This window comes from Heloderma suspectum, chromosome 17, assembly GCF_057233095.1.
Source record: "Heloderma suspectum isolate Gila_16-S chromosome 17, 16-S_ref, whole genome shotgun sequence".
In the NCBI taxonomy this organism is placed as follows: domain Eukaryota; kingdom Metazoa; phylum Chordata; class Lepidosauria; order Squamata; family Helodermatidae; genus Heloderma; species Heloderma suspectum.
The window spans coordinates 9,260,342-9,287,596 of record NC_139474.1 but is presented as its reverse complement, the minus strand read 5'-3'; the positions used below and the strand labels follow the sequence as shown (position 1 = coordinate 9,287,596).

Genomic DNA, 27,255 nt, shown 5'->3' with positions numbered 1-27,255 from the left:
CCCCCCGGGTATGTGCAATTCTTGCTCTTGCAAGCTCGAAAAACAAAGAGTGACTTCTTCCACGTGGTTCAGAAACGCTGCTTCAGACAGCACCTGGAAACAAGGTGAGAGGGGTTTGAGCAGACAGTGTGGCTTGGCTGCCTGGGGTCAGCCATTTCCTGGCAGACAGACTCTCTGCCCGTTCATTTACCCTGCGCTTCAAATCTGTGAAGGGGTGTCACACAGAGGCTTGCTCTCTGCTCTTGCCCCATGGGGCAGGACTAAATCTAAGGGACTGAAGTTACAGGAGGGGAGATTTCAGTTGAACAGTAGGAGAAAATTCTTGATGGGGAGAGCAGTTTAATGATGCAACCCCATGACCTAGACGGTGGGTGGGCTCTCCCTCACTGGAAGTTTCAAGCAGAGGCTGACAGCCATTCAAGCTCTGAGTTCCCTGCATCGAGCAGGGGGCTGAACAAAATGGCCTGCAAGACCCTTCTGGCTCTATGATCCTGAGGTCAGGCTGCAACACTGAACTGGGGGGTGATTGAAAGTTGCCCCCAGGATCTAAGGTTAGCTGAAAGGGACTCCGCTGTGCGAGCTGACAGAGCGAGAAGCCCACCGGCCCTGGCGGCGTTCCTGAAAAATAGATCCGGCTGGCTCCAGCACTTGAAATGCTCCGCATGGTCCCATCAGGGATCAGCGAGGGAAGGCACCCTAGAGCACAGCTCAGAAACACAGGCCGTTGCAGATCTTCGCTCCCAGGCCAGAGGCAGGGAAGCTTTTTTCTGTCAAGGGCTTCATTGCCTCATTTGAAACCTGTCGGGAGTCTGCGTTCCAGCAGTGGGTGTGGCCAGAGCCCATTGCAGGCAGAGTTTATTTGATTTATACCCCACTTTTCTACCAAAAAACGACACTCGAGGTGTCTTATGGAGTTACAGATGTATTTCTTATGCATGGGAGGAGAGGACATCTGCATCCAGGCCAAGCATGAGTAACCTCTTTCAGCCTGAGGGCCAAATTCAATTTTGGAGAAGCTTGAGGCAAAGGGGAGGGGCCGAAGGAAAAAAGGGTGGAGCTAAAAATACAGCCTATTTTAGCTTAAAGCTATTACTCCCAGTAACTAAGCCACAGGTGAGGCATTTCAACCTTTCAGAATGCAGGAAAAACTACATAACATCCAGGAAACAGCCAAATAATAGGTGGGTGGAGGAAAGGGGGTGGGGCCAGAGGGCATGGCCTATTGGGGAACCTGGAGGACTGGCTTTGGCCCCTGGACCTGAGGATCCTCACCCCTGAACCAGACATTCACCTTACGTGAACAGGGGACACAGCAGGAAGGGGTAAATGATGCTGGTAACTCACAGCAGGCCCAGTGAGGGTGTTTTACCTGGGGTTAGTCCACAGGTCGGGAGGTTCACATTCCGCCCAGAGGTGAGAGGTTCCCCACCCCTGCTTTCAACCCAACTCCTGGGCAGAGGGGCCATGACAGAGTGGAGTAGAGGGAAGAGGAGGGGCTTGTGGCACCAAAGGCAGGTCAGAGGAAGCATTGACAGGAGTCCTATTTTTATTGTAGGAAGATGCTTCTATTGGAAAGAAAGGGCAGTGGAGAGGTTGTGGGGGTGGGGTCAGCCACCAGCACCCTCTGTGCAAGAAACACGCTTGCTCTCCTCAGCAGTCGGCCTCAGCAGCCAGCAATGTCTGCAGGAAAACATCCAGGGCTCAGGATTTGGGCTGCATCTCCATTCTATTTGGCAGTGGAGGGGGGAGGAGCCGGGCCCTTTACAGAGCCTGAGAGGCGTCCAGGGTGGATGCGATACTGCTGGGTGAATTCGGCGTGCTTCTGCCGCAGCAGCTCCTGCTGTTTCTGGAGGCCCATGGACCTACAGGCAAACACATAGGCTGTGGTGAGCGCCAGGCCTCAGGTGTGCAAGCTCCCTGACTTTTCCAGGCTCAGGACTGCTAAACTAAGAGCCTCCCCAAAAGCAGTACCAAGCTTAGCACAGTGTTCCATTCACATATTTGTATTGCAGGCATGCAGTGCAGTGCTCCGGATGCTTACTCAGAAGCAAGCCCCACAGTTTTCAGTGGAGCAGTCCTAAAATGTGGTGGAAGTGTGCAGGTAAATTTGAAGCCCTAAAGTACTTTAAATGTCATCCCTTCTCTTTAGGGAATCCTGGGGACTGTAGTTCTATGGCTGAGCTAAGAGAGAAGCCTCAGCTCCCAGGACCCTTTAGGGGAAGCCATTTATTTCCATCCCAGTCACTCCTCCAACCCTCCTCCATACACCTTTTTAAATGTTTGCGCACATCCACCTATTTGCCAATGATTTGCACACATGATCAGCTATTTGCCAATAATCACTTATCGGATCTCTCTCTCCAAATATCATAATCAAGGGCAGCATGCACTCAACTCCATGGAGAAAAAGCATGGACTATGGTACTGCATGCAGAAATCATCATCTCTGGGATCTCAGATATAAACACACACACACACACACACACGTTTCTAGTCCTCACAGCCATAAAGAAAGGCATCAGAAGGAAGGCTGAACCCTAGCCTTTGATCACTGCCAGAGTTCCTTGTCTCTCCTCACAATCAGGAAGAACTTAAAAATAAATTATGTAAATTAGACAAAGCATGTTTATACTGTCATATGAATGTGGCACACACCATGATCTGTGAAGGGTCATCATCTGCAGGGAGAGAAGATGAGGCAGAGAGTCTGTTAATTTCTGCAAATCCATACCTGGCTCGCTCCTTGTTCTCATTATATATCTGGGTTATGACTCGATCCTTCTCATCCATAAAACTGTTGTGTACATCCTTCAGCTTCCTGCAAGAAGATTGGGGAGGGGTGTGTGGAGGTGGAAGAGAAGCAGTAGAGACTTAAGCGTAGGGGCTGGCGATGCACTTAAAAGAAACTAGGTGCAAAGGAATTTAGGTACAAGAACAGTCTGGCTCAGCCTCCTTCACCTACCTCCCCCTGCCCCACCACCCCTGCTGGAGAAGGGGTAGTGACATAAGCCAGGGCAGAAAATGAATCTGGCTGGGTCCCCTCAAGGGAACAGGAAATGTGGCCCTGCTCTGCCTTTTGTCCCCCTGCTCCCACCGGGAAGACCTCAGCCCTGGCCCTTCCTGTCTGCTTTAAAAAGGCAGTGTCTCTCACTCACGCCCTTGACTTCCACAATATAGTACTGGCCAAACACATCAAACTGTGGACAGCACATTGCTTTTATGTTGAGGGCGGACAGCTTGGTGGCAGAGCACTTGCTTTGCACGCAGACAATTCCAGGTTTGATCCCTGGCATCTTCAGCTAAAAAGATCTGATAGTGAGCAAGGGAGGGGGAATGACTCTTCTCTCCCCGAAAGCCCAGAGGGAGCGGCTGCCAGTCGGAGTAGCCTACAACCTTTTCAGACCCAGGACCCACCTGTAGCCAAAGCATGTATTTGGGAGCCCACTTTGTCATTTTCTTCTTCCACCAGTTGAAGACAAATAGCTCAGTCAGAGGTGGGGAGCTCATTTTTCTGTCAAGGGCTGCAAATAATCTATTGGGGGCCACCTGTTGACGGTGGGTAGGGCTGAAGCCAAAAGGGGGTAGTTCAGCCCTTTTCTTTTTCTTTCACCTCCTTTTCTCTCTGCCTTTCCTTCCCACCCAGTGGGAAGGGACAGATCACTCTTGCCAGAGGTCTGAACTGATTGCATACAGAGGGCTTTTGAAAATAAGCAGAGGGCTGCATGAAATTAGGATACATGCTGCCCGCCCGCCCCCCTGTCCTCCCAGGCTAGAAGGACAAATAATATGACCTGGTATAAAGCACTTTATCAGCTCACTTTCACCCATGGGTAAAGGCAGAAACAGAGGAGCCAACCAAATGGAAGCACACCTACAGGCTGACATAAGAGCAGCCCAGTGTGCGTGCGAAGTGATCAGACATCTTCCCCACTGACATACACACATGAGTTGGCGTTGGCTGTTGCTTCCCTCTCCCATTTGGCCAACCGCCTTCCCTCTCTCCCTGAACGCCCCAAAACTATATACAAAGCATGTCAATGAGATGGGTTAGTTTCCCACCACCACCACCACCACCACCCCTCCTGAAAAAGCAGGCCTACAACACAAAAGATGGCATGTCCCTCATCTGAGAAATACAAGCTCTATCAGTGGAGAAGGAAGAGCTAATTAGGGATGTTCCCCTCCCCTCTTCCCAATTTCCATAACAAAAAGGGATTTAAAATATGTTTTGCCCCTTTTAGCCTTCTTGTGTGTTTACACTGGGCTCTGCAAAACAGAGGCGGAGGAGGAGAAGGGGATTCGGCCTGCTGAGTAGGCAGGCCGCATTGTTCATCCCAAAATCCTTTGCAAACATGTTCTTCTTTCTTAGCTAGCCAAAAAGATAAATGTTTGGGGACTGATTGATGAGCACACTTTCCAACTCCCAGCTCTTTATCCATGGGGAAACTGCTCCAAAGATTTGGGAAAGAACTGAAAGCTGGCTGCAGACCTCCTGAGAAAAACTGCTGCCAAAAACAATCCTTGTGTCCAACATGGGGTATTGTGGGCAGGGGCATATTCTGTCTTAAGATCCTCCAGTTTTGAAATGGAAGGTGCCTGCAAGTGCAGCTTTGTCAGAAGCTCCCTTGTTTACCTGGAGGGAGCTTGGGGCAAAGACAAGGCTCCCTAACCTGGGTGGCATTCATGACATGGGAAACTTCCAGGACACAGGTCTTCCTTGGCACGCCGTGGTAACTATTTTGCCAAGAGATGCTTTGTGCAAAGTGAGGAGGATGCTTCCTTACTGACAGAGGAAGCTTGCTTCAATGAGCACTGACGGCTGGTGGCTCCTAGCTAAAAAAACAAGCCCGCCCCACAAACAACTGCTTGGGATGAGGGCTGGAGAGGAAAGAGTTGAGCAGTTGGGAACATAGCCCACGAACATGGGAGACGTCTCAGCTTTTGCGGTTAGTTAGGAACACAGAAAGCTCCTTCATACCGAGTCAGGCCCTTGGTCCATCTGACTGGCAGCGGCTCTCCAGGGTTTCAGGCATGATTCTTTCCTAGCCCTACCTGGAGAAGCCGGGAATTAAATATGGGACCTTTCCGCATGCGAAGCAGGTGCTCTTCCACTGAGTCATGGCCCCTCCACAAGCTGGCAGGGAATAGGTGAGGGGAATAGGAGGGCTCCAAAAACACGTTTTGCTTTGTGGGGGAGAGGAACCAATAATGCAACAACAACAGCAGTAGTAGTAATAATAATAACAACAACAACAATAATAGACTAGCTTGCCTGCTCCCCATGTTCAATTGGTACATGTGTAATTAAAAGCACAGTACTGTCCTCACTTCACAACATATTTGACGGATACAAAGCGACCCTGGAACTTCACATGACGCACTTGTGAGGAGGCCTCCCGTTATGCCAGATGGCGCCAGCAGGCCTGTCCCTGGATGCCGCAGCAGGACGCTCAGCAGGAGTGGGGCAGAGCCCTCCGCCCTCTCTTGCTCATCTCCTCACCTGGCACGGGATTCGATCGGGCAATGCCACCCGTCCTCCCGGGTCCCTTTAAATGCCCCTCCCCTGTTCAGACTTAAGTGGGCATGTTTAATTGCATTAGGCTTGATTAAAGGCTGCTCACGATTAATCTCTCCCTGGTCACGGCCAGCTAATTAGGCAACGGATTAGAATTAGAACTGCCTGGTTGGCAGCCGGGGTTGGCAGGCTGTGTTGCCCGGGGGGGAGAAACTAAGCCAGGAGGTGGGGGGCAAAAACATCTCAAAACCCAGCACCAGCCAGGCCCAACAGTCACACAAGGGTTTCCAAAGCTACAGAGACTTGGGGGCCTCCATCCCTTCCTGGGTTCAAGGGGCAACATGGTCTGGAGCTTCCTCTTCATGATGTTCACGTAAGCATACCTAGAGATGGCAAATCTGTCCGTTTTGGTTTCTCTCAGGTTCTCATTTTTCCAATCTTAAGTACGGTTCACCCTGAATTTTGAAAATGTGTGTTTTTTTTAAGGTGTCATGAAAATTCACACTCATTTTTGTGCACATTTCTCTCAATACATGCATATTTGTACACAGTTTTGCCTAATATACACATTATTTTCAAGCAATTATATGTATAGAACGTTATTTCCACTAATATTCACTTTTTTGGTGAGTGCTTTTCCCTAATATAAATATCTTTTGATTGGAGAACTCCATTGCAAAATTCAAAGAAGTACAAATTCCTTAGGGTAATTTTGAAAGATAATACTCCATGTGCACTGTCTTCTTGATATCCTTAAGAGCCAATGTGGTGTAGTGTGCAGAGTGTCGGACATGGGAGACCCAGGTTCAAATCCCTGATCAGCCGGGAAGTTCACTGGGTAACCTTGGGTCAGTCACACACATGTTCGATCTTGTTCTCTCAGACTAAGCTTCCTCACAGGGTTGTTGTGAGGATAAGATGGGTGGAGAGAGAAGGGGAGGATAAAAATGTAACAATGATGACAGCAACATATCCCACAATTCTCAGACATCACTGGAAAACAGCACTTTGAGAATCTAAGTGTAAGTTTTTGGGACATTGCTTTAATGGCAAAGCTTACGAAGTAAATGTGGGACCAACATACTTCACAGACAGGTAACTTTTATGCAGCTCACAATCAAAGGGATCTAATTTCCCTATCTACTCACAGCAGCTTGCAGAAAAATCTCTTGGGATAAACTGTTGTGCTACCTTATCCTGTTCTAAAATTTACCTTCTCTCTTACTTCAGTGTACCTTTCACATATATGGTGAATTTCTCTGTGCTGATGGTTATGTTGTTACCTATGTTGAACAAGTTAAAATATATGTGTGTGTTTTTAAACTTGCATGGGGGGGGGGGGTGTTGTTTAATTAAAACTAAGTTTCTACACCTTAAGGTTAGAACATAGGAAAAGCCCTGGATCAAACTGAAGGTCCATAAAGTCCTGCATCCTTTTTCACATATTGACCAACCACATGGCTCGGACAAGCCCCCAAGCGGGGCCACAGTCCACTCCTGCAACTGGTATTCAAAGGGAGATTGCTTCTAGATATGGTGGTTCCATTTAGCCTTCACAAGTAACAGCCATCGATACACCTCTCCTCACTTGTCCATCTATTCACCACAAATCTGTCTGAACCCCTTCCAAAGCCATTTCAACCAGTAGCCATGACCACATCTTGGGCCAGGGTTGCAAAAAGAAATCTGAAAGTGTGTGGGCAATGTTTGCTGAAACTTCAGCAGTGAAGCGCAGAGGTTGGAGAAGTGGGGTCATCACCAGCAGCCATTCTGGCAGGCTGTACAAAAGGAGATGAGAGGGGAAGTGGGCCACTTCACCAGTCCTGCTGGAAGACAACTTATTTTTATCTTCCCTCCCCATCCCCTTTTCCTTGTGGGTCATGTCTTTTTAAAATTGTATGGCTGTGGGCAGGGACTATCTTCTTTTACTGATTTCATGTAAGTCACTCCAGGAGGATGTCAGGGTTGGATCGGAGCCCATAGAGCCCCAAAGCAGTTCTGATTCTGAGGAAGAGGTAGAAACCGTGGGAGAGGAACCCGTGCGCTGTTCAGAGGCACCACCGGAGGGAGAGCCCCTCCCTGCTCACATCCCTGAGAGTGGCAGTGACCCTGGCAGGGAGAGGGAGGGATAACTGGAGTTTCAGGACGCGAGGCGCTGGCACAGGGACAAGCAGGAGATGGAGGGCACCGAGAGGAGGCGCTCAGCCCGCTTGGCGCGATGACAACAGCTGCGCCCCGATGTCCCATGGGAAAGGGGTGGACTCTCTCCTCCTAGCCCTTATGTTCAGAGGCTTCCTGCCCTTTCCCTCCAAATGGAGACCAACTGATTCCCTAAGGCTAGAAACCCCTGGTAGGCAGCTCTCTTAAGTTTCCCTCATTAGGCTCAGGCAATTAGCATCTGTAAGCGTCCTTAGGTTGAATGGAAATAAAGCCTTGGAAAATCTATTTCAGAAGGCAGCAAGGGTGCTCCTGACAGCGGCTTTTGGCTAAGGAGCTGGATAAAAATACTTTAAATAAAAATAATTCTTTTTAAAGGATCCCCAGTACTCTGCTTAGCTATTTGTCCCTCCTTTGGATTACCAAAAACAGAATAAGCTATAAATAAAAATGCAAACACACAAAATCTATATGATGTATTGTCAGGGTCACCTGGGGGATTTAAACCTAGAACCTTCCGATCTGCACTCCAGCACCATTTTCTGGGGGGGCAGGAGAGAAGGGGGCAGCCACATACCTGTATACTATGTAGTGAACAGTCAGGCTGCCCAGCATGATGAGCAAACAGTAGCCAAAGAGCCTTTTGTTGCGGCCATGCCTTTTCTGGAGCTCGGGGCCAGAGTATGACTCCGGAGAGGGCTTGTGGAACTGTTGCCAGTAGCCCGCATTCTCGTTGGGCTCCGACTTGCTCCTGCAAAGGGGGGGGGGACAAGGACAGATTCACTGCAAGACCAGGGTGAGGGAGAAGAGGACAAGCCGTGATGCATATCTGTTGGGCTGCTACTTATGGAACCAGGCAGACATGTGACATCTTGGTGCCCTCTCAGGTGTGGAACGGGGGTGGGGGGATGATTAGGGGGTTTAAGGGGCTTTGAAGGCAGGGCAGTCTTCAATTATTATTTATACCCTGCCCTCAAGTAGCTTACAATCCATGATAGACAACTGAGATAAATGAGGCAGGGACAAAAACAGGTGAGGGATGAATGTGGGCAAATGCATTTACAGGAACATGAAACTTGCTTTAATGAGGCTCAAGCAGAGAAGGAAAGGAGTGCAGCCCAGTGGCCAGTGGGGTCCAGGACACGGGGAACACATGCACACACCATAGTGCCCTTCAAACGTCTTAAGGTCTGTCATATAGAAGATGGAGCACGCTTGTTCTCGCTTGCTCCAGACGTCAGAATGTTGCTGGTACCAAAAACGTTTGTACGTCACGCTTTTAATATTTAATAAAAGGAACAGCGGTAGTCCGCTACCTTCACAGCTTTGCTTTACAAAAACATCTGGCTGCCCCCACTGAAAAGAGATAGCTAGACTAGACGGGCCCCATTTCACATGTCTTGCATTCATGGCTGATTCCGCTTTTCGTCGAGACTCATGAATTAAGTGCTACGTACAGCACTTAGCACGCCAATAGTTATAATACTGGAGGGCCTGGGAAGGGTGATGCTTAAGAGCGGCAGCCCCTGGTGTGAAGCTGCTCTTGGGAAAGGGAGCCTTGTCCCTCAGGGAGTCCCCATCCGTACCTTGTGCCAAAGTCGGCAAAACCAAACGGGCTCCTCTTGGAGCTCCTGCTGTGGCTGGCTGGGGGCCCCCAGGCTTCTTGGGCCGCTCGCAAGCTGTCGTAGCGCATCCGGCTGCTCTCCTTACTCAGCACCCTGTAGGCCTCGCTGAGCTTCACAAATTGGCCATGCAGGTCAGGGTTAGCCGGGTCGCTGTCAGGATGGAGCTGGAGAGAAGAGAGGGATGGGAAGTGGGGGCAGGCTGACCCGACATATACACACAGATGCTCTCCAACTCTGGCCCGGAGAGCTGAGGCTGCAGGATGTCCCTTCTGTTGTGGGTATGTTTTTGCGATAGCATCACATACACATTGATGGGCTCTGAACTGGCAACGGCTAAGCAGGAAAGAGATCACGGTGGACAGCTCCGCTGAAATGTCGACCCAGAGTACGTCAGCTGTGAAAAGGGCAAATTCCATGCTAGAGGTTATTAGGAAAAGGGGCCAGAAATAAAACTGCCAGAATCATGAGGCCTTCAGACAAACCTATGGAGTGAGCAGACTCAGAACGCTGTGTGCATTGCTCGTTCCCATGGGTCTCTCCATTGCAGGAGGAGTGCCCAGCGTGTGTCCGTGAATGATGCTCCCCTTGCTGCTGCTGAGCCAGGCAGCCTGAAGTTCTCCCACACAAAGCCTACTGACATGGCCAGGAGTGCTAAAGCAGCTGCCACCAAAGGAAGTGAGAAAAGGCAGCGTGTGGTATACATGAGGCGGGGGAGGGGGAGATGAACCAGGTGCGGCTAGTGTCAGCCAGCCTTCCCCAACCTGACTCCCCCCGGATGTGGTGGATTACAACCCCCAGCATCCCCAGCCAGCTAGGGATGCTGGGAGTTATAGTCCAACACATCTGGAGGGAGCCAGGTTGGGGAAGGCTGCTGTAGGCAAAGAGCATTACATTACGCATTACGAAAGACCAGAGCAAAGGAAGAGGTCTTAGCCGCCTAAGGAATTTAACATCCAGCTGGGAACATCAACCAGGCCTATTCACAGCCCCCTGTCAAACTGCCTGTCTGCTTTGAAGATCAGGGGACCAGGAGGACTGGGCTTGTTCCAAGCTGGAGGTGTCGCAGAGGGCCGCAGCCCGGCCTGCGGGGCAGGGGAGGAACATTAGGAAGAACCCTTTTTATTGTCCCCCTCCCTCTCCTGTGGCAGGGTAAGACACATATCCGTCCCATAAACCTGACTAAAACTGCAAGCTGGTTGGATTCCATCACCAAACACATTGGCATTTTAAGTCTCAGGAGCACCCACAGCAAGTGTTTTTTGCACACGCTTCCTTTCAACCATATCTTAAGCTTCAAGAGGACTAGCAACTTGCTGTTGATTGTTTTAAAAATGAGAACAGAAATCCTCAGAAAGCTGACTCCTGTGGCCAAGACAAGATTCTGCACTGCCGCAGAATCACGGCATAGGCACACACTGGGCAATGCTGTGCAGAACCACCTTAGACTTGCTGTTGATTGCTCTTCGACAATCTTCTCGTTTTGGTACAACACTAAAGTGGAGCAATCAAAGCTGCTATTTAGAATCAGACCAGTGGTTCATCATCTAGCTTAGTCCTGCCTGTTAAATCAGCAGAAGCCCTCCAAGATCTCACCTGCTCCCACTGGCGCCTCTTAACTGGAGGTGCCAGGGATTGAACTCAGGGCTGTCTGCATGCAAAGCAGGTGCTCTGATACTGAGCCACAGCCCTGAGCTAGTCTAGTACAGGGGCTAAAAGGCTCATCTGTGAGCCAAGAAGTGCTCAGATAAAAATTCCTCCTGCCATGCACTAACTCCCTATATGGCAGGGGTGGACAACTTATGGCCCTCCAGATGTTTTGGCCTGCAACTCCCACGACCCCTCACCATTGGCTATGCTGATAGGGGCTGATGGGAGCTGTAGGCCACAACATCTGGAGGGCCACAAGTTGTCCACATGTTACATGGGCTCGTGTAAGGATCTTTTTGCTCTGGTTCGCAAGCGGGGTGTGTGGGTGTAACAGGACTGGCCTACCTTACCAGATCGTTGTGAATAGTTACTGACATAATGGATCCAAGCTCCAAACACTCAAAATTTGTTATGTAAACGCTGGTGCTATTATTAATAATAAAATATATTAAATTTGTTGTGTAAATGGTAATGCCATTCTATCTATCTATCTATCTATCTATCTATCTATCTATCTATCTATCTGTCTATCTGTCTATCTATCTAATCATTATTACATAAATAACTGTATTAGCAACACCCATGTGCTTGCAAGTGGGGATATGCATCTGGGAGACCACAGGACAATTTCCCAAGGAAAGGCTCAGCTATCTGCTCCTGCACTCAAGCCGTGCTTGCGCCTGCCACCTCCTCTGCAAACCACTGCTCTTTGGCCTGGCTGCTGGGGAGGCGCTGGACTCGCAATCTCCTGTTCCAGCTGGGCAAGCTGTCATTGTCTCCTAGAGCAGCGATCGCAAAAGGCTACCAACGGAGGAGAAAAGGCTTGTTCCAAAAACAATAACTGGCTACAGAGGCCTCAGCCTGAGGCTGCTGCTGCTGCGTTGGCTGCTCCCTTTGTTCCCATGGGATCATCCATCACAGACCTGCACACCGCAGGTGGCAACAAAGAGGTGTCCCGAGCCAGTGTCTTCCCCTACCATCCTGCCGCCGCTGCCTTGTGCCGAGGCCAGAGGCTCTGTGTTTCTCTGATCAGAGAGAATCAGTTCACTGCACAACCAAAATGCAAAGGACAAGAGGTGGAGGGCTAGAGAGATGCAGCACCCCTGGAAACAAGCTTTAAGCTGCTTGCTGGGGAAGCCGGCATTTCAGGTTATCCCAGAAGCTGAAACAGCCTGTCCAGTCCTCCACCAATTGAAACAGGACACAAGGCCCAGAGAAGTTCTCCTGCACAAGCCTGCTGAAATGAATGGGAGCTGCACAAAGGTTCGGCACTGGTCACAATCCCAATTTGCAGCAAGCCCGGGTTAGTGGCGCAGGCCTAATGCTACTGTTATGGTGGCTGGGTGGGCGCCTACATGGAGGAGTAGGGGTCTTCCCCCACTGTTGTTCCCCAGCCACTGGCATTCAGAGTCATGTTGCTCCTGGTCCTGGAGGTAGCCCATAGCCATTACGATAAGTAGCCGTTGATAGCCTTAGCATCTTTTAATTTCCTTCTTGTGGTACCAAGTTCCATATAAGTTGACTATGCACTGTGCAAAGAAGTCCTTCCTTTTTCCTGTCCTGAATCTCCTGCCATTCAGCTTCACTGGCTTGGGTTCTAGTACTAAGAGAGGGGGAAACTTCTGTTTATTTTCTCCACACCAGACATCATTTTACATACTTCAGTCATCTCACCTTTTTTCTAAAAAAAAAGCCCCAAAATGTTGTAATGCTGTCTACAGCCTTCCCAACTATAAAACAAGGACATCCGATGGGTACCTATAGGTACCCAGGGAACAATGCAGGTTGCAGAATGCCACAAAAACCGCGAGGGCAAATTTGCCACAAGAGAACACTGCCTCCTCACCCCAATGCCGTTCAACTGATCTACTCGACAAGCTCTCCTGATTGAGCATTTAGTACAAGCAATTAAAACAGTCCTCAGTTAAAACCATGGAAGGGGCGGGGGAGAAGAGGAGGGTGAGAGAGAAGGAATTTTCTGGTGCAGAAAGAAATGGGGGAATTTAGAATGGAGCATTTATTCTCCTAGGAGGTAATCCTTCGGCTGAAATGAGTTCCCACAGACTACTCAAATACAGGCTTGGCGACGGGTGTGCAGGGAGAGAAGGGCATGGATGTTACAGGGAATTTGCTCCACATCTTACGCCGCTGCCATCGCAAAGCTCATCAAGACCTGGAAAATCCAAAAGAAGCTTCCTCTTCCTCCTCCCCCTCCCTGGGACTGTTCAAAGTGTTTTAATATTTGAAACTGAATTCCTAACTATCCTATTTTCACACAACTGCTACGAAGCCACAGCACAAAACTTTTGCTCATCCTTGTCCGCTTGTTTGCATAATCGTAGCTTACAGACCGATTCACTGGCAAAGAAAATGAGGCCAGAAATGGGCAAGAGTTTCAAAGCAAGTTGAAAATAGAGAGGCATCGCTTCCCAGCATGCTGTGTGCATGCATCTGGGTCAAACAGATTCGGCAGGTTTTCGAAACCAATGCAAAACTCAAAAAACCACACTCCATCCTGCACAGCCTATTTAACCAGAAGCCATGTTTAGAATGCATAACCCAAGTCGCAACCCCTCTTGCAAACCACCTCCAAGTCTCAGGAAATGTTTTTTCTCAAACTCCAGTTTCCATGAAGGAACAATGCCTTAATGCAGCACCTAGGCTTTGTCACAATGCTTCTCTTGATTATCCATCTTGACTTGCAGAGGATATAAGGCAGGAGTGCAGCACTGCTTTCAGCTGGAGGGCTGGATTTCATTTTGGAAAAGCTCTCGGGGGCCGCATTCCAGTGGTGGGCAGGGCAAAAGGCAAAGGGTGTGTGGCCAAAATACCAAAAACACCAGCCTGTTTTAGCTTGCAGCTCTTACTGCCATGAACTAAACCTCAAGAGAGGCATTTCAGCCTTTCAGAATGGGGGGAAAAACTACATAAAAGCTGGGAAACCACCAGTTGACTGATGGTCAGCGGGAAAGGGGGCAGGGCCAGGGAAAGGGGGCATGACCATCTGGGGAATGCTGGAGGGCCAGATTTGGTCCCTGGATATAAGATAAGGACATAGGAAGAGGCCTGCTGCGTCGCCATTTTTCACAGTGGGCAGTCAAACGCCTCTGAGAAACTCAAAAGCGAGCCTTGACGGCAAGAAGCTTTCCTTGGTAACTCAAAGGTTAGACTGCCTTGGAACCTGGAGGTTCCATTCAGCTGTCCATCATTAATAGCCACCAAGAAACCCCCCCCCATTCACGAATTTGTCTATTCCCCTTCTAAAGCCATGTAACCAGTGGTGCTGCCAGGACAGGACTTTGGGGCAGAGGCCCAGGGCCCCACTCAGCTGAATGAACACACCGGCGCTCAAGTGCAGCAGTGGAGCTGGCTCACCACATTGTGAGGTGAGTAAAGTAATACACGTTACCATCTGGAGAGCCTCTTCCTCCTCTCCCCAGTAAGACCCTTAAGTCCAGTGTCAAAAACTGGCTAAGTGCACTACTGCACGTAAACCAATTAGCCATCACCGCTTCATGTAGCAGCGAAATCCCTATGGATGGTTACATCCTGAACTTCCTCTGGGCTGCCCACGGGCCCCATAAGGACAGAAGAGAGCTGATCAGAGGTTTTAAAGTTACATTCTCCACAGTATCTCTTTTGACTGCCCCAACGCCAAGAGACAAGTTAGGGCACAATCCTATGCAAGTTGAGACAGAAAGAAAGTCCTACAACTCCCAGCATTCCCCAGCCAGCAAGGCTGGCTGGGGGACACTGGAAATTGTAGGATGTTTTTCTGTCTAAACATGCATAGGATTGTGCCCTTAATTGCTTTATAATGGATTATAGTTAACCTTTTAGAGGTCGCTTTAAGAATCAAAAGGATGTTTAAATCTTCACACACACACAAAAGGTTGTCAAACTGTGGCTGCTAGCGGTCCCTGAGCTCCATTCAGGTGGTCTGCAGAAAGGTTGCAAAACCGTTGAGATTATCTGGCCTTGGCTCTACACTTTTTTTTTTCCCCTGATGATGGAGATTAAGCTGATTTTGACCAGGGCTGGATTATCAAACAGGCTAACAAGGCTACGGCCCTTTCATAATACAGCACTGATGCAGTCTAGTTCCCCCCCCACCACAAAAAATTAACTAGTCAAAGGTAAAACTATGGTTATTAAAATATGAGTTCAGTATGTGCTTTGATCAGTAGAGCCAAAAACAAAGTTTATTAAACAGTTCACTGAGACTCCCAGGGATTTTCAAGTGGTCTGTTTGAGAACTGCTGCTTTGAAATAAATAAATAGATACGTTAGTTACATGTTATGTGAAGAACTGCTTCTCTTCGTTGGTCTCGAATCTGCTGCCCATCAATTTTATTGCATGACTCTGAGTTCTAGTATTAGGACAGAGGGAGAACAATTTCCTCCTCTCCACTTTGTCTGCGCCATGAATAACTTCAGGAACCTCTATCACGTTCCTCACTGCCTCCTATGGACTTTTTTCTGAACTAAAGGAGACCCAAAGATTGCAGTCTTTCCTCAAAGTGAAATGTTGGGGCAGTGTGCCCTACACTAGAAACTCCGCTTTTGCAAAATGTATTCCGTAACCGTGTTTTTTTTAAAGCATCTATTTATTTTTATCAAGAAGTAATTGACACACACACACACAGTGGCTGCAAAAATCAATCCCATTTGCCTTGGTTCCAAAACACACAGCACGTGCCCTCAACGGCTGAACAGAGGGGTGGGGAAGGAATAGCAACTGCAGAACACTGAACGCTCAACAGCAAGCACCCCTATAAATCTCCTCTCTGAGCAAAGCTGGCATTGCTTAGCAGAGGCCACAGTGGCTGACAAAAAGATGTTCTGGAACGATAAGGGGGCTGTGTAAATTTGAGGCTGCTTGCACATTTTTCCCTTAGAGGGGGAAGGGGGAAAAACCCAGAAACACCTTGCTAATTTCAGCCCCACTGGCAGTACGCCTGCCAGGTTAATACGTTTGTCAGAATGCTGAAGAGTTAAGAAGATGAGATCCCTTGCCTCCCCTCAGCTAAAAAACTAAATGAAACTAAACACCCCTGTTTAACTGAACATCCCTGTGCCTGACAAGCCAATACATCCTCCCTAATGGTTAATTAAGCGATTTGACGCAAGAAAACAAAAAGGCCAGAGGGGGAGGCGATTGTTTTAAAGCAGCGGGTCAAACACGCACAGACGGACATTATTCTCCGCTCCTTAAAAATGCTAGGGCAGCTGGGAAAGCAAGAGGGAAGGGAGAGCTCAGAGGCAGGAATGTGCAGAGCTCACGAAGGCCCCAACTGTGACCCAGATTCCCCCCTCCCCCCTCCTGGAAAAGCCTGGGACAAGGCCACGAGTTCCCAAAACGTGTCTCTGCTCCCAGGGCTGGGGGCCTCCCATCTCCGCTCCGAACGCTCTCCCAAGCTGCCCCTGGTCATGGCTAATCCACTGAGACCAGTTTGCACAACCTGAGAGAACCGCCACCCCACCCAACCAGGGGATCAAGCAGCCAGAGGCAGGCTGGCCTGGCACAAGGTGGACTGTGAGCGCCCAAGGAGCCTTGCCGGGACCGGGCCCCCTTTGGACTGTTATCAACAGGGCGAGGTCCTGAATCTAGACCTGCAGGATATGATCAAGGGCCCGGAGGTCAGTGGCTGGAGCTGGGAGCTGCGGCCTGAAATGCAAGAGGCAGAAGGGACTGCTCTATTGACCAGGCAAGAGTGGAAGGCCGAGCCTACCAGTCACAGGGGCTAATCCTGCACGTTTCTGTTGATTCCCTTGAGACCACACAATCCTCACTAGGCTCAGTGCTGTTCAGGATGCATAAGCGCCCCGAGTGAAAGAGTTGCGTGCTCCCGAAAAGCTCAAGCCATTTGCGAGCGCCCAGTTTGACAGCTCACAAGGGGCTTGTGGGCGGCTTGAAGCGCCTGCCACCGCTGCCTCTCCCTGCCCCAGCTGGAAAAAACAGCTTAATTTGGGGCCAGGGAAAGCGGAGATGGCAGTGGTGATAACTGCAGGTTCTTCCAAGGCTCCGGCAGAGCATATCTCTATGCGACAGATGGAATTGGGGCTATCGGTCCCATCATCCCCAACCAGAAATCTTCCCACCTGGGATGATGCGACTCACACTCCCAATTTCATCCCTGGTGTGCAGACGTGTTCCACCAGGGCCTCTGGAGTGCCCGCGGCCACTCATCTCTTTCCCCACCAAGGTATGTCACTAGGCCCTTGGGGCTGGGAGAGCAGCAGCAAGCCTGCCTGGACTGGAGATGAGCGATACCCGGCTCACCTCAGATCTGCTTGTGAACGTTAGAAGGGGGGCGCTCGTTTCTCAAATGGTCACGACCTTCCTTCTCCCAGCTGCGGACTGCAAGGTTCCATGGGTAGCTGGTTCCTCATACTGGGGTCTGAGCACTCTGGGACCAACACAAGGGAGCAGCGGCACAGAAGCTGGAATTGTGGCATGGTGCACGGGTGTGAAGGCAATGGAGATCATGTCTTTAGTACAAAGGGCCCCAGGCCAAGGTTTTGCTACCGGTTGTTGAAGGCAGCAGCATCCCAGCTTTAAGGAACTAGTGGTGTAGTGTAGGAGCGAACACTACAGGGCTTGTAGGAAGGGAGCGAACAGAGCAGTTCTACAGAGAACCGCTGACAGGTTGCCATGTTGGTTGCGTCCATCTTGGCTGCTTGCGCAGGGCTGTTCTAACAGTCTTGAACAGAGCAGGGGTGAGGAGAAAGATCTAGTGGCAGATCTCTGGGCAATGTGCAGCACTGGCGCCGCAGAGCCAGGGCTCGCGGGGGTGTAGCACTGGCGCTGTTTTATTAGCAGGGGCACCGACGTCATTTGCCACCCAGGGCAGAATTCCCTGTTCCCTCTGAGTTTGGCTGCAATCTTCATAGCAGCTGGGGGGAAACTGATTTTCCCAAGAACAATATACTTTTCCCCATTGCAATGCGAAGTATTTTGAGGTGGCTTGGTCTTGAATGGGCAATTCAGACCTATCAGCTTTACAAAAGACCTACTCCACTGCTAGAACCCGTTTCCCGTTTGTTAACATGGATCAACGCAGCCACCTGCATGTTGGGACTCTCCCTTGGGGCATGACTATGGGGACATCACTATGAGCACCTGCAGTTTAGAATTTACCACTCTGTCACTGCAAGTCCCTCCTTGCTTTTCAGGGTTCCTCCCTACAACCCAACCCGGATGACTAGGTGACGTTTTGTTTTGTCCCCACATGGCACTCGAGAAGTTCCTGGTCAGCCCCCAGGCATGGGCTTTCTCTGTATTTACCTTGCAAGTTGTGGTTTTGGGGAATGGCGCTGGAGAGCAAACACTGACAATTTGGCCGATGCTAACAGGAAGCCTGGCACGCGGGGAGAGAACTTGTGCACGCACAGCTTAGCTGGCTTTAACTCCTTCAGAGAAAGGTTCCTGCTTCCCCCCAGGCCTGGAGAGGTTTCCCATGTTGGGTAACCAAAAGGGCATCATACCAAGGACTGTGAGTCCAATTCACGCCTTACCTCCCTCCTTTGCTGCAGGCCATGCCACACTGTACACAGAAGGCTAGAGCACAACCACTCCCTAACCAACCCCCACGCAGGTCCTTTTCCAAAGACGGCAGGCACCAGAATGCTGTGCTGTTTATCACTATGTTTGTTCTCTGTACTCTCAACTGGATTCTTATTTCATGTCCTCCCCTAGAACTAGGGCTGTGTGTGCCGCAATTCTACACAGAGTGCAGCGCTGGGTGTGGAAAACGGCTTCACAAACTTTTCCATTTTCATTTTAAGAAAATTAAGTTTCTAGGCCTTAGGGTGGCAAAGACGTTTGAAAGTGTTTGGCCAATGCCTGAAGGAAGAAAGACTCAAAAGCCAGAGGGGTGGTCATTGCTGTGGTCAGTGGTGGTGCTTTTGACTGTCCCTTTGACACTGGCAAAACCAGAATAAATTATGGAAAATAAAAGACATTGTGCAAATGTGATTAAATTGCATCATATATATTATAGGGGTCACAGCATTCAGCTTCAGATCAAGGATGGAGCCTGTATGGAGCTTGGCAGAATCTGAATTTGCTGGCTGTTCAGGACCCAGAAGCCACTGCCTTTTCTTTTTTGCTGGTTGAGCCCTAGGTATTTCTTACACTTATATCCCACCTTTCCTCCAAGGAGCCCTACACAAACCCCCTACTCTCCATTTTATCCTTACAACAACCCTGTGAGGTAAGATAGGCTGAGAGTCAGCGACTGGCCCAAAGTCACCCAGTGAACTTCATAGCTGAGTGGACTAGAACCCAAGTCTCCAGAGCCCCAGTCCAACACTCTAACTATTGCACCGCACCAGCCCTCATGGAGAGATAGCGAGTCTCTTCTGATGTCTTGGAATTAACAAATTTCTCCTTCTGGATCCTACATGGAGAATCCTCTGTCACTTCTACTGCAAATCATCCAAACCAAACAAAATATCACTGTTTCTACCTAGGGGCACGTTCACAAACATTATGCAAGAGGAAAAGATCCCTCAGCCTGATAAACGGATGATTTTTGTGGGGGCTATATTACAAATCTGGGGTGGGGGGAGATGTTACGAATACAGAAGATGCAGTTTCCCAAGCCAGAGGAGCCTGTCCCTTGCATCAAGCCAGCTCTGAAGCTTTTGCAACAGTGCCTGGAATGCCCCCAATTGTACAATATTTGGTCTGTCCTGATCACTTTCCAGCATCGTCTCTCCTGCTGGCCTGGCTCGCCCTCCCAACACGTGCTGTGCAGGAGCCACTGCAGGATGATGGAGGAGAGAATTGGGAGTGGGGGTGGGAGGGGAGCTGGCTAAGGAAGAAGAGTGTGCCCCTAATGGATAACCTCATGTTAAAAATCTACTGGGGATGAGGTAGCTAAAGAAAAAAAGAAAGAGGGAAAGGGCCTTGGTTAAAGATTGGTCAGGCATGCTGCTAGCTAGGCGGGCATTTCAACATCGCCTCTCACTTCAGCCTGGTTACTTTCCCACGCGTGTTGGAGAGGCAAGCAAAGGTGCTCCATATTGGCGGGGATGATGTGGCTCTTCCAGCCAGCTGGACAAAACGATAAAAAGATTTCCAAGGCTAAGATGCCTGGGCAATTGTCCAACACAGCTAAGGCTGGGGACGGGTTCAGGAAGGAGCTGGCCAGCAGCAGACAACCCTCCCCTAATAAGCAGCGGCCACGTTTGGGGGCTGTGGAATGCAATGGAATGAGGGCAGGGGTTCCCCTGGAAGGGAGTCTAGGAAAGGGAGACTGTACAGAGTGGAGAACAGGGAGTGTTAATAGCTGTGCTTCACCTTGTTAGCCCATGGAAACAAGGTGGAAATTTTCTGGTGCCCGATTGTTTATTTATTAATTATTACATTTATATCCCACCTTCCTTCTTCTTGCAAGGAACCCAAGGCAGTTTACATGGTCCCCCTCCTCTTCATTTTATCCTTACATACATGCTGTGGCTCTCAACCAGAAAGAAATGAAAGAAATTAAAAGCTCCTGTGAATTCCATATCACCCACCCGCTGAGGAGCCTGTCTGGTGCATCTCTGCATGATTCACTGCTCAAAACAGCCCCCATTGAGGGCGGGTCGTTTTCTGTTGTGTTTTTGCTCATGGAATGTTTGAATGAAGACTCATGCTTCCTGGAGAGAGACAGCAGGACTGCCCAGACATGGTCACTTGATCTGGGCTCACTTCCTTCCAACCCAGGAGGCACGTCCAGATCGGGAAGAAGCATCAGAGGTAGTAACGTTCCTCTGAGGGCAGGTCATTCTTAACTCAGAGGTGGGGTTGGAGGACTCTGGTTTAAAGGATGGGGCAGGATGTGCAAAATGAGCCCAGTTAAAAGAAGGGCAAATCACTAGACCAGGACCAACAATACAAGAGATCCCCCCATCCTCAGATTCCAACACAAAATAAGTCACCTCCATCTCTGACTTGTCACACCCCTGCCTTGACCAGAGCTGGGCTTGACGCCCTCTTCCTTACTGGTACAAGAGCTTAGTCCTGAAATAGCATCAGCCTCTCCCGTTCCCTATATTGCTACTGGGGTCCTGACCTCTTCCAGAAGCTAAGAGCATCCCCTTCACGGCAAGCCAGGAGGGCCAAGGGCTACTTGGAAGCGATCACTTAAATACTGGGGCCTCAGTGCCGCTTTGCAGAGGGAGTAGGGGGAGAAGAATGGGCTGAGGTCCGGGGTGTTGCTTCCTGCAGAGGCGGAGGGACCAAAACAGCTGCATGCAGACGGTGTGAGTATCCCTAGAACGCCCTTGGCCCTGGGCTTCTGTTGGATGCACCAGTTTCTGTAATGGCTGAACAAAAACAAAACTGGAAGTGCTGCAGGAACTGCTACTGCATAGCTACGTGCCCTGCATCTCTTCTCCCCACCCACCAGGCAAAACAATCTAGATGGAGGGAGCCCAAATCTGGCACTCTACAATTCTTAACATTGTACATGTAAGCAATTAACTTTTCTCCCTCTCTCATACACTGGAAACCCGGGGCCATCCCATGAAGCTGACTGGTGGGAGATTCAGGACAGATAAAAGGACTTCTGCACAGGAATTCACTTCCATACGAGGTAGTGATGGCCACCAATGTGGATGGCTTTAAAAGGGGATTGGATAAATTCATGGAGGAGAAGATTATCGATGGCTACTAGTCCTGACGGATATGTGCTACCTCCAGTACCAGAGGCGGTATGCCTGTGTACACCAGTTGCTGGCGAACATGCCTAGAGGGTGTTATTGCACTCATGTCCTACTTGTAGGCTTCCCATTGGGGTAGCTGGTTGGCCACAGTGTGAAAAGAATGCTGCTCTAGGTGGATCCTTGGTCTGATCCAGCACAACTCTTCTTATGTTCTTAACTTGCACAATATAATCCATTTAGAATGGATAATATACAACCACCAGATTTTTTGCACATTTCCTAGCATTTGGGGCTGGGAGGCAAAGGGAGAGAGATTTGATCCAGAGAGGTGAAAGGCAGAGTATTATGTGGGGCATAAAAACTAATTCCCAATCCCACTTGTAACTACTCTGGAAGCCCTGGAAACCAGACATTGCCCCAACGTCTTTGGCAATCATAAGCTCTAGAAACCTTTATTTTAAAAAATTAAATTAAGGCTGAGATTTCTGGTATTTGGTTCCCTTAACTAAGTTCTGTATTTGCACAGTGTGTGGTTGTGGGTATTAAGAATTACACCATGCCTGAAAAAGCAGTTCTCTGCCTTGTGTAGGTTTCTGTGGCACAACAAAGAAGATAACCAACTGTACTACCTTAACAGGCTTAGTTCTAAGAAGGGGAGGCTTAAAACACTTTGCCCCAGTAATCCAGTAGCCTCCGCCTTCCTACACACCACTTGCCCTGAAACCAAACAAACCCATCACAGGAGATGCAACCATTCCCAGCTCATCCACACTAGAAGTTAAAGCAACAACCAAGGGGGATTATGAACCAGCATGCAAAAACTCTCGCAACCACATCTAAAGCGTCTGAGTACCTCCCCCGGCATTAAGGGGGTTCTGCTCCCTCCTCCGTGGCGCCTGCACAGGCTGTGAGAAATACCCAGGGGGCCACTTCACCTGGGACACAGGAGGATGTGCAAACGCACCCGTCAGTCACTTGCCAAGCACCTTCAGGTTCTGCTCCAGAGGGGAAAGTCTGGGGCACCCTAAATGCTTCTGGCAAAACCACACTAACTACACGTACTGAAAGTATGCCCGCACACATAGAAAACTCTGCTGGAGTGTGTTCTTGTTTTAGCTGGACATACTCAAAGCAGGCTGCCAGTCCCAGACTGTTTCCAGCATGGTGGGCACCCCTTGAGGTCTGCCCTAAGCAGCAACTTTGGCTGCTATATGGTAGAGATGGTTCTAGGTCACCTTTGTGCTGAAAGCATGAATGACTGTTTGTTATTAATCAAAGGTTCTCTTCCTCTCTGGCTCCATTCACAAATCATGGCAAGCCATGAATCCTGGCTTATTAAACCATGATGTGCACAAGCAGCATGCTAGTGCAAATAGTCCATTTGCTCCTTATTTCACTGGAGCAGGTCACCAAACAAAGAAGCCACGATTAAGCATTGTTATGACCAAACCAGGGATCATGGTTAATTGCTCCCAAGCAAGTCACGATTAGAAGCTTGGCTTTAAATTGGCTTATGAATCCTGGCTTGTTGGGGAGCAATTAACCACAGTTCTGGGTTCAGACATAATGGAAAGCTATGCTTAACTGCAGCTTCCTGGTTTGTTTACCCCGTGTCACAAAAGGTGGAGCGAACAGGCTGTGAGAACCAGCAGATTACTCATGTGCAACATGGCTGAATAAGCCAGGATTCATGCCTTACCATGAACTGTGAAGTTTCTTTCTTCCTCTCACTCACGTTCACATGCACACACTCTAAATTCTATGGGTGAGGCTTTTATGGCACCATCCTCCTGCCTCATTCAGAGAATTTTATGGGGTCCAGACATCATGGTCTTCCACATGTAACCCTCCTGTGTTTTCCCGCTGCTTCTTCCATCTTTTTTCCTACCTGAGAAAATCTGTTAAGAAAGATGCAATAGCTGCACAATGCCTTCTAATTATTAGCGCCAGGATCCCTCTGTCTGGATGCACCTCTGTTGCTATCAGTCAAAAGGCACTGTGCAGATATCCCATGTTTCCCTCCCTAACGGACTGTTTTTGTTAAGAAAAAAGACAGAAGAAGCGTTGGGAAGACACGGGAGGGTTACAAATGGAAGACGACGACGTCTGAACTTCATGTAGAATTCTGTGTCTGAGGCAGGACAATTGCCTAATAAAGGCCTCATCTGGAAGCACCCTAAAACCACAGGGGGATTCAACTGAACACACTCCTGCGAAACACACTGGTTTTCCTTAGGGAAGTCCATCCAGCACTCTTTTGGCTCAACGCTGCCCTCTTCTGGAAGAAAGGGAGAGGAGAGAAAAATACAGGACACCGCATGCTCCAGGATGCAAAGGAAGGTTTAGTGAGGTTTTAATATGTCTCTTTTTACAACATACCCAAATGTTCCTTGCTCTCCAAGTACTTGAAAGGTTGTCACAGAGGATCTCTTCTCGATCATCCAGAGTGCAGGACACGGAATAATGGGCTCAAGTGACAGGAAGCCAGATTCCGGCTGAACATCAGGAAAAACTTCCTGACTGTCAGAGCAATACGACAATGGAGCCCATTCCCTAGGGAGGCAATGGGCTCTCCCACACTGGAGGCATTCAAGACGAGGCTGGACAGCCACCTGTAGGGGATGCTCTGACTTGGATTCCTGCACTGAGCAGGGGGCTGGACTCGATGGCCTTGTAGGCCCCTTCCAACCCTACTATCCTATGATTCTATGATTCTCTGCCCATCCAAGACACTCTGCTGTGTTTCCTGACATTATTCCCTGAGTCACTCAGTTCTGTTTGGTTAAAGTTAGAGCCTGGGAGGAGGGTGGGACTGTTGACACTTGGGTGTGCGCTTGGGCAGGTGAACTTCCTGCTGGATCGAGCCCTTCATTTGCACTGGCATTTTAGCTACGGGAGAGGCTGCAGCAATCCGGCCCCAGACTCACACTGTCTCACCTGTACACAGAAATCTGTGTAGACCCAATGCAGGTTTGTCAAACAGCCACTGGCCTTGTTGCCTGGGGCAAGTGAAAAGTGCCAATAGGACAGAGATGCAGAACGTCTTTCAGCCGAAGGGCCGAATTCCATTTCAGCAAAACTCTTGGGGGGCCCATTCCGAAGGCAAAACAGCCAGGGCCAAAATGCAAAAAATACCAGCATATTTCCACTTAAAGCCCTTGCTGCCAGGAACTAAGCCTTAGAAAAGGCAACACAACCTTTCAGAATGAGGGAAAAACTGCAAAAAGATGGGAAACCACCAAACCATCAGTGGTTGGGGGGGGAAAGGGACGCAGCCTTTTGGGGAACACCAAAGGGCCAGACTGGGACCCTAGGAGGGCTGGATTTGGCCCCTGAACCTGAGGTTCTGCACCGCTGCTTTAGGAGACCAAGCCAGAGGTGGGGCTTTAACCAAAGTTGTTTCCTGGGTGAGCGTATGCTGGCTGGTTAAAAAATATTGTGGACTAGCATCTTGTGAACTTATGTGCCATACTGATCTCATGAACCCTTCCTACACCTGTAGTACTTCTGCTCTAAATTGCCCCCATCTCCCAGGTGCAGGATTCAAGACTTTGGATTGCATCCTGCAGTGATGGGAGGAAAGGGGACATGGGTTGGAGTGAGGAAGTGGTGAGTGGCTGCTACACAGAAGGCCTTTTCTGCGGTGCTGCCCAAATGTAGGGAACTGTCTCCTCAAGCACATCCACCTGGCATCAGCTCAGTTCTCCTGTGAGTGTTAGGCAGCTCCCTCAGGCTTTTAATGGCATACAAGATCTTTTTATGACCTCTTACTGCAACTTTTATATCTTTCATCTTTTCACCTGCTGGTTTTGACATTCTATCTGGAAATTAAATTGGTTCAGAGTGTGGCAACCAGATGCAGAAAGTGCACCGAATTACTCCAGTCTTGCATTGGCTGCCTATCTGTTTTGGGCCTCAATTTAAAGTGCTGGTTTTTTATCCTTTCAAACACTAAGATGGCTTGGGGCCACGTTACATTAAGGAATGTCTGCTCCCAGAGGACCCTGCCCACCATGTAAGATCGGACGCTGGCACTCTGCTCATGGTCCTGCTCTTATGCAAGATTAGATGGGTGGGTACCCATGACAGGGCCTTTTCAGTGGTGGAACGGAGACTGTGGAATTCCTTACCCTGGAAGACATATTGTGCCTCTTCACATTTAACATTTAGACCAGGGGTGGGGAACTTGCGGCCTGCCAGATGTTTTGACCTACAGCTCCCATCAGCCCCAGCCAGCAGAGCCAATGGTGAGGGACCAAACAAGTTGCAGACTAAAACATCTGGAGGGCCACAAGTTGCCCACCTGATTTACACGATTACTGAAAACAGTTTTGTTTCATCACGTCTTAGCCCTTGAGTATCATTTGCCAGGCCTGTCTTCCTTTAATCTGCTGTTTGGGATTTGGTTTGAACTGCTGCGGCCTCAAATTGTTTGTTTTTATGACGACTGGATTCCAGTTTGCCCGTGACCCATCAAAAAGCAGCTGTGAACAAGCCTTCCTTCCTCAGCAGCCTCGCTAGACATTCAGCCCCCCCTTGCCCTTGCTCCCTTTGTCAGCTCCAGAGACAGCCATTTCCTCCAGCGAGTGGTCTGACCCAAACAGTGCTTTCATACACACACTTTCTAAGGTACCTTCTTTGACTTGCTGAAGAAGGCCTGCTTGATCTCCTCCAGGGTTGCATCTGGCTTGATCCCCAACAGGTCATAGTAGCTGCTGCTCCTGGCTGGCAACCTATGACGAGGACGGCACAACTGCTGTTACTCTGACGACACAGAAGCATAACGTTGGAGGGGACCTTGTAGCCCAGCCCTCCCGAACCTGGTGCCCTCCAGATCATTTGGGCTTCAGCATCCATCAGCCCCAAGCATGGCCAGGAATTATGGGAGCTATAGTCCAAATTCTCTGGAAGTCACCAGTTTGGGGAAGGCTGGATTAAAGAACGCTCATGCACATTTAAAAAAAGAACAACGAGCCTTCTAAGCCAGAGGCTATCTCCACATCTGGCAGCAGTGTGTTTCTCCACAGGGATACGGACAGGATAAAACATGATATATTGCAAAACTCCATGAAGAGAGGCAGTCTACCTCTGAGCAGCAGATGCATGGCATCATCAACAGGGGAAGGCAATATGACCTGCTTGTGAGCTTCCCACAGGCACCTGGCTGCCCACTGTTAGAAACAGGAACGCAGAGCCAGACAGATCTTTGGCTGGATCCAGCAAAGTGATTCCTGTGTTCCATTCTGATGGAATAATATCTATGTAGACCATTTTGCAAAACAGAAAAGATGACCTAAAAGGATGCTCCAAGAAGCAAATGGGCCAAGGATGGCACTAGGAATTGACATCTGTGGTTCTTTCATCCCCCTCTCATGGTATACAAGATTCAAGAATAATAACATAGAATGCTGGGCAAACTATGTGCTAGAAGGCACGTTTCTCTCTCTCCATGTGTGTGTGTGTGTGGTGTGTGAGAGAGAAAATAAAAGAACAGGAGATTTGTTAGAAACTCAGGAAGACAGGGCTGAAAAGAACATGTATAACATCCACCAGCTGTGTGTATAGTATCTCCTAAAACCTGCCAACCAAAGTGTCTCTCTGTTATCAGGAAGACTCAGAACGGGGCAAACTGCCAATGGAAGGGGATGGATATTT

The 27,255-nt window shown here is 49.3% G+C and overlaps 1 protein-coding gene across 6 annotated transcripts in view; it reads right to left on the bottom strand.

The window, feature by feature from the left end:
• Nucleotides 1–1,528: 1,528 nt before the first annotated feature.
• DNAJC4 (DnaJ heat shock protein family (Hsp40) member C4) overlaps nucleotides 1,529–27,255 on the bottom strand; it is a 45,021-nt gene continuing 19,294 nt past the window's right edge. For all 6 annotated transcript variants that reach the window (XM_084823648.1, XM_084823645.1, XM_084823644.1 and 3 more), the window contains 5 exons: nucleotides 26,234–26,333; nucleotides 9,259–9,461; nucleotides 8,250–8,423; nucleotides 2,732–2,818; nucleotides 1,529–1,862 (listed from right to left, as the gene is read on the bottom strand). In XM_084823648.1, coding sequence (XP_084679774.1) covers nucleotides 1,727–1,862; nucleotides 2,732–2,818; nucleotides 8,250–8,423; nucleotides 9,259–9,461; nucleotides 26,234–26,333 — 700 coding nt within the window. In that variant the 3' untranslated portion in view covers nucleotides 1,529–1,726. The remainder of the gene's footprint in view (nucleotides 1,863–2,731; nucleotides 2,819–8,249; nucleotides 8,424–9,258; nucleotides 9,462–26,233; nucleotides 26,334–27,255) is intronic.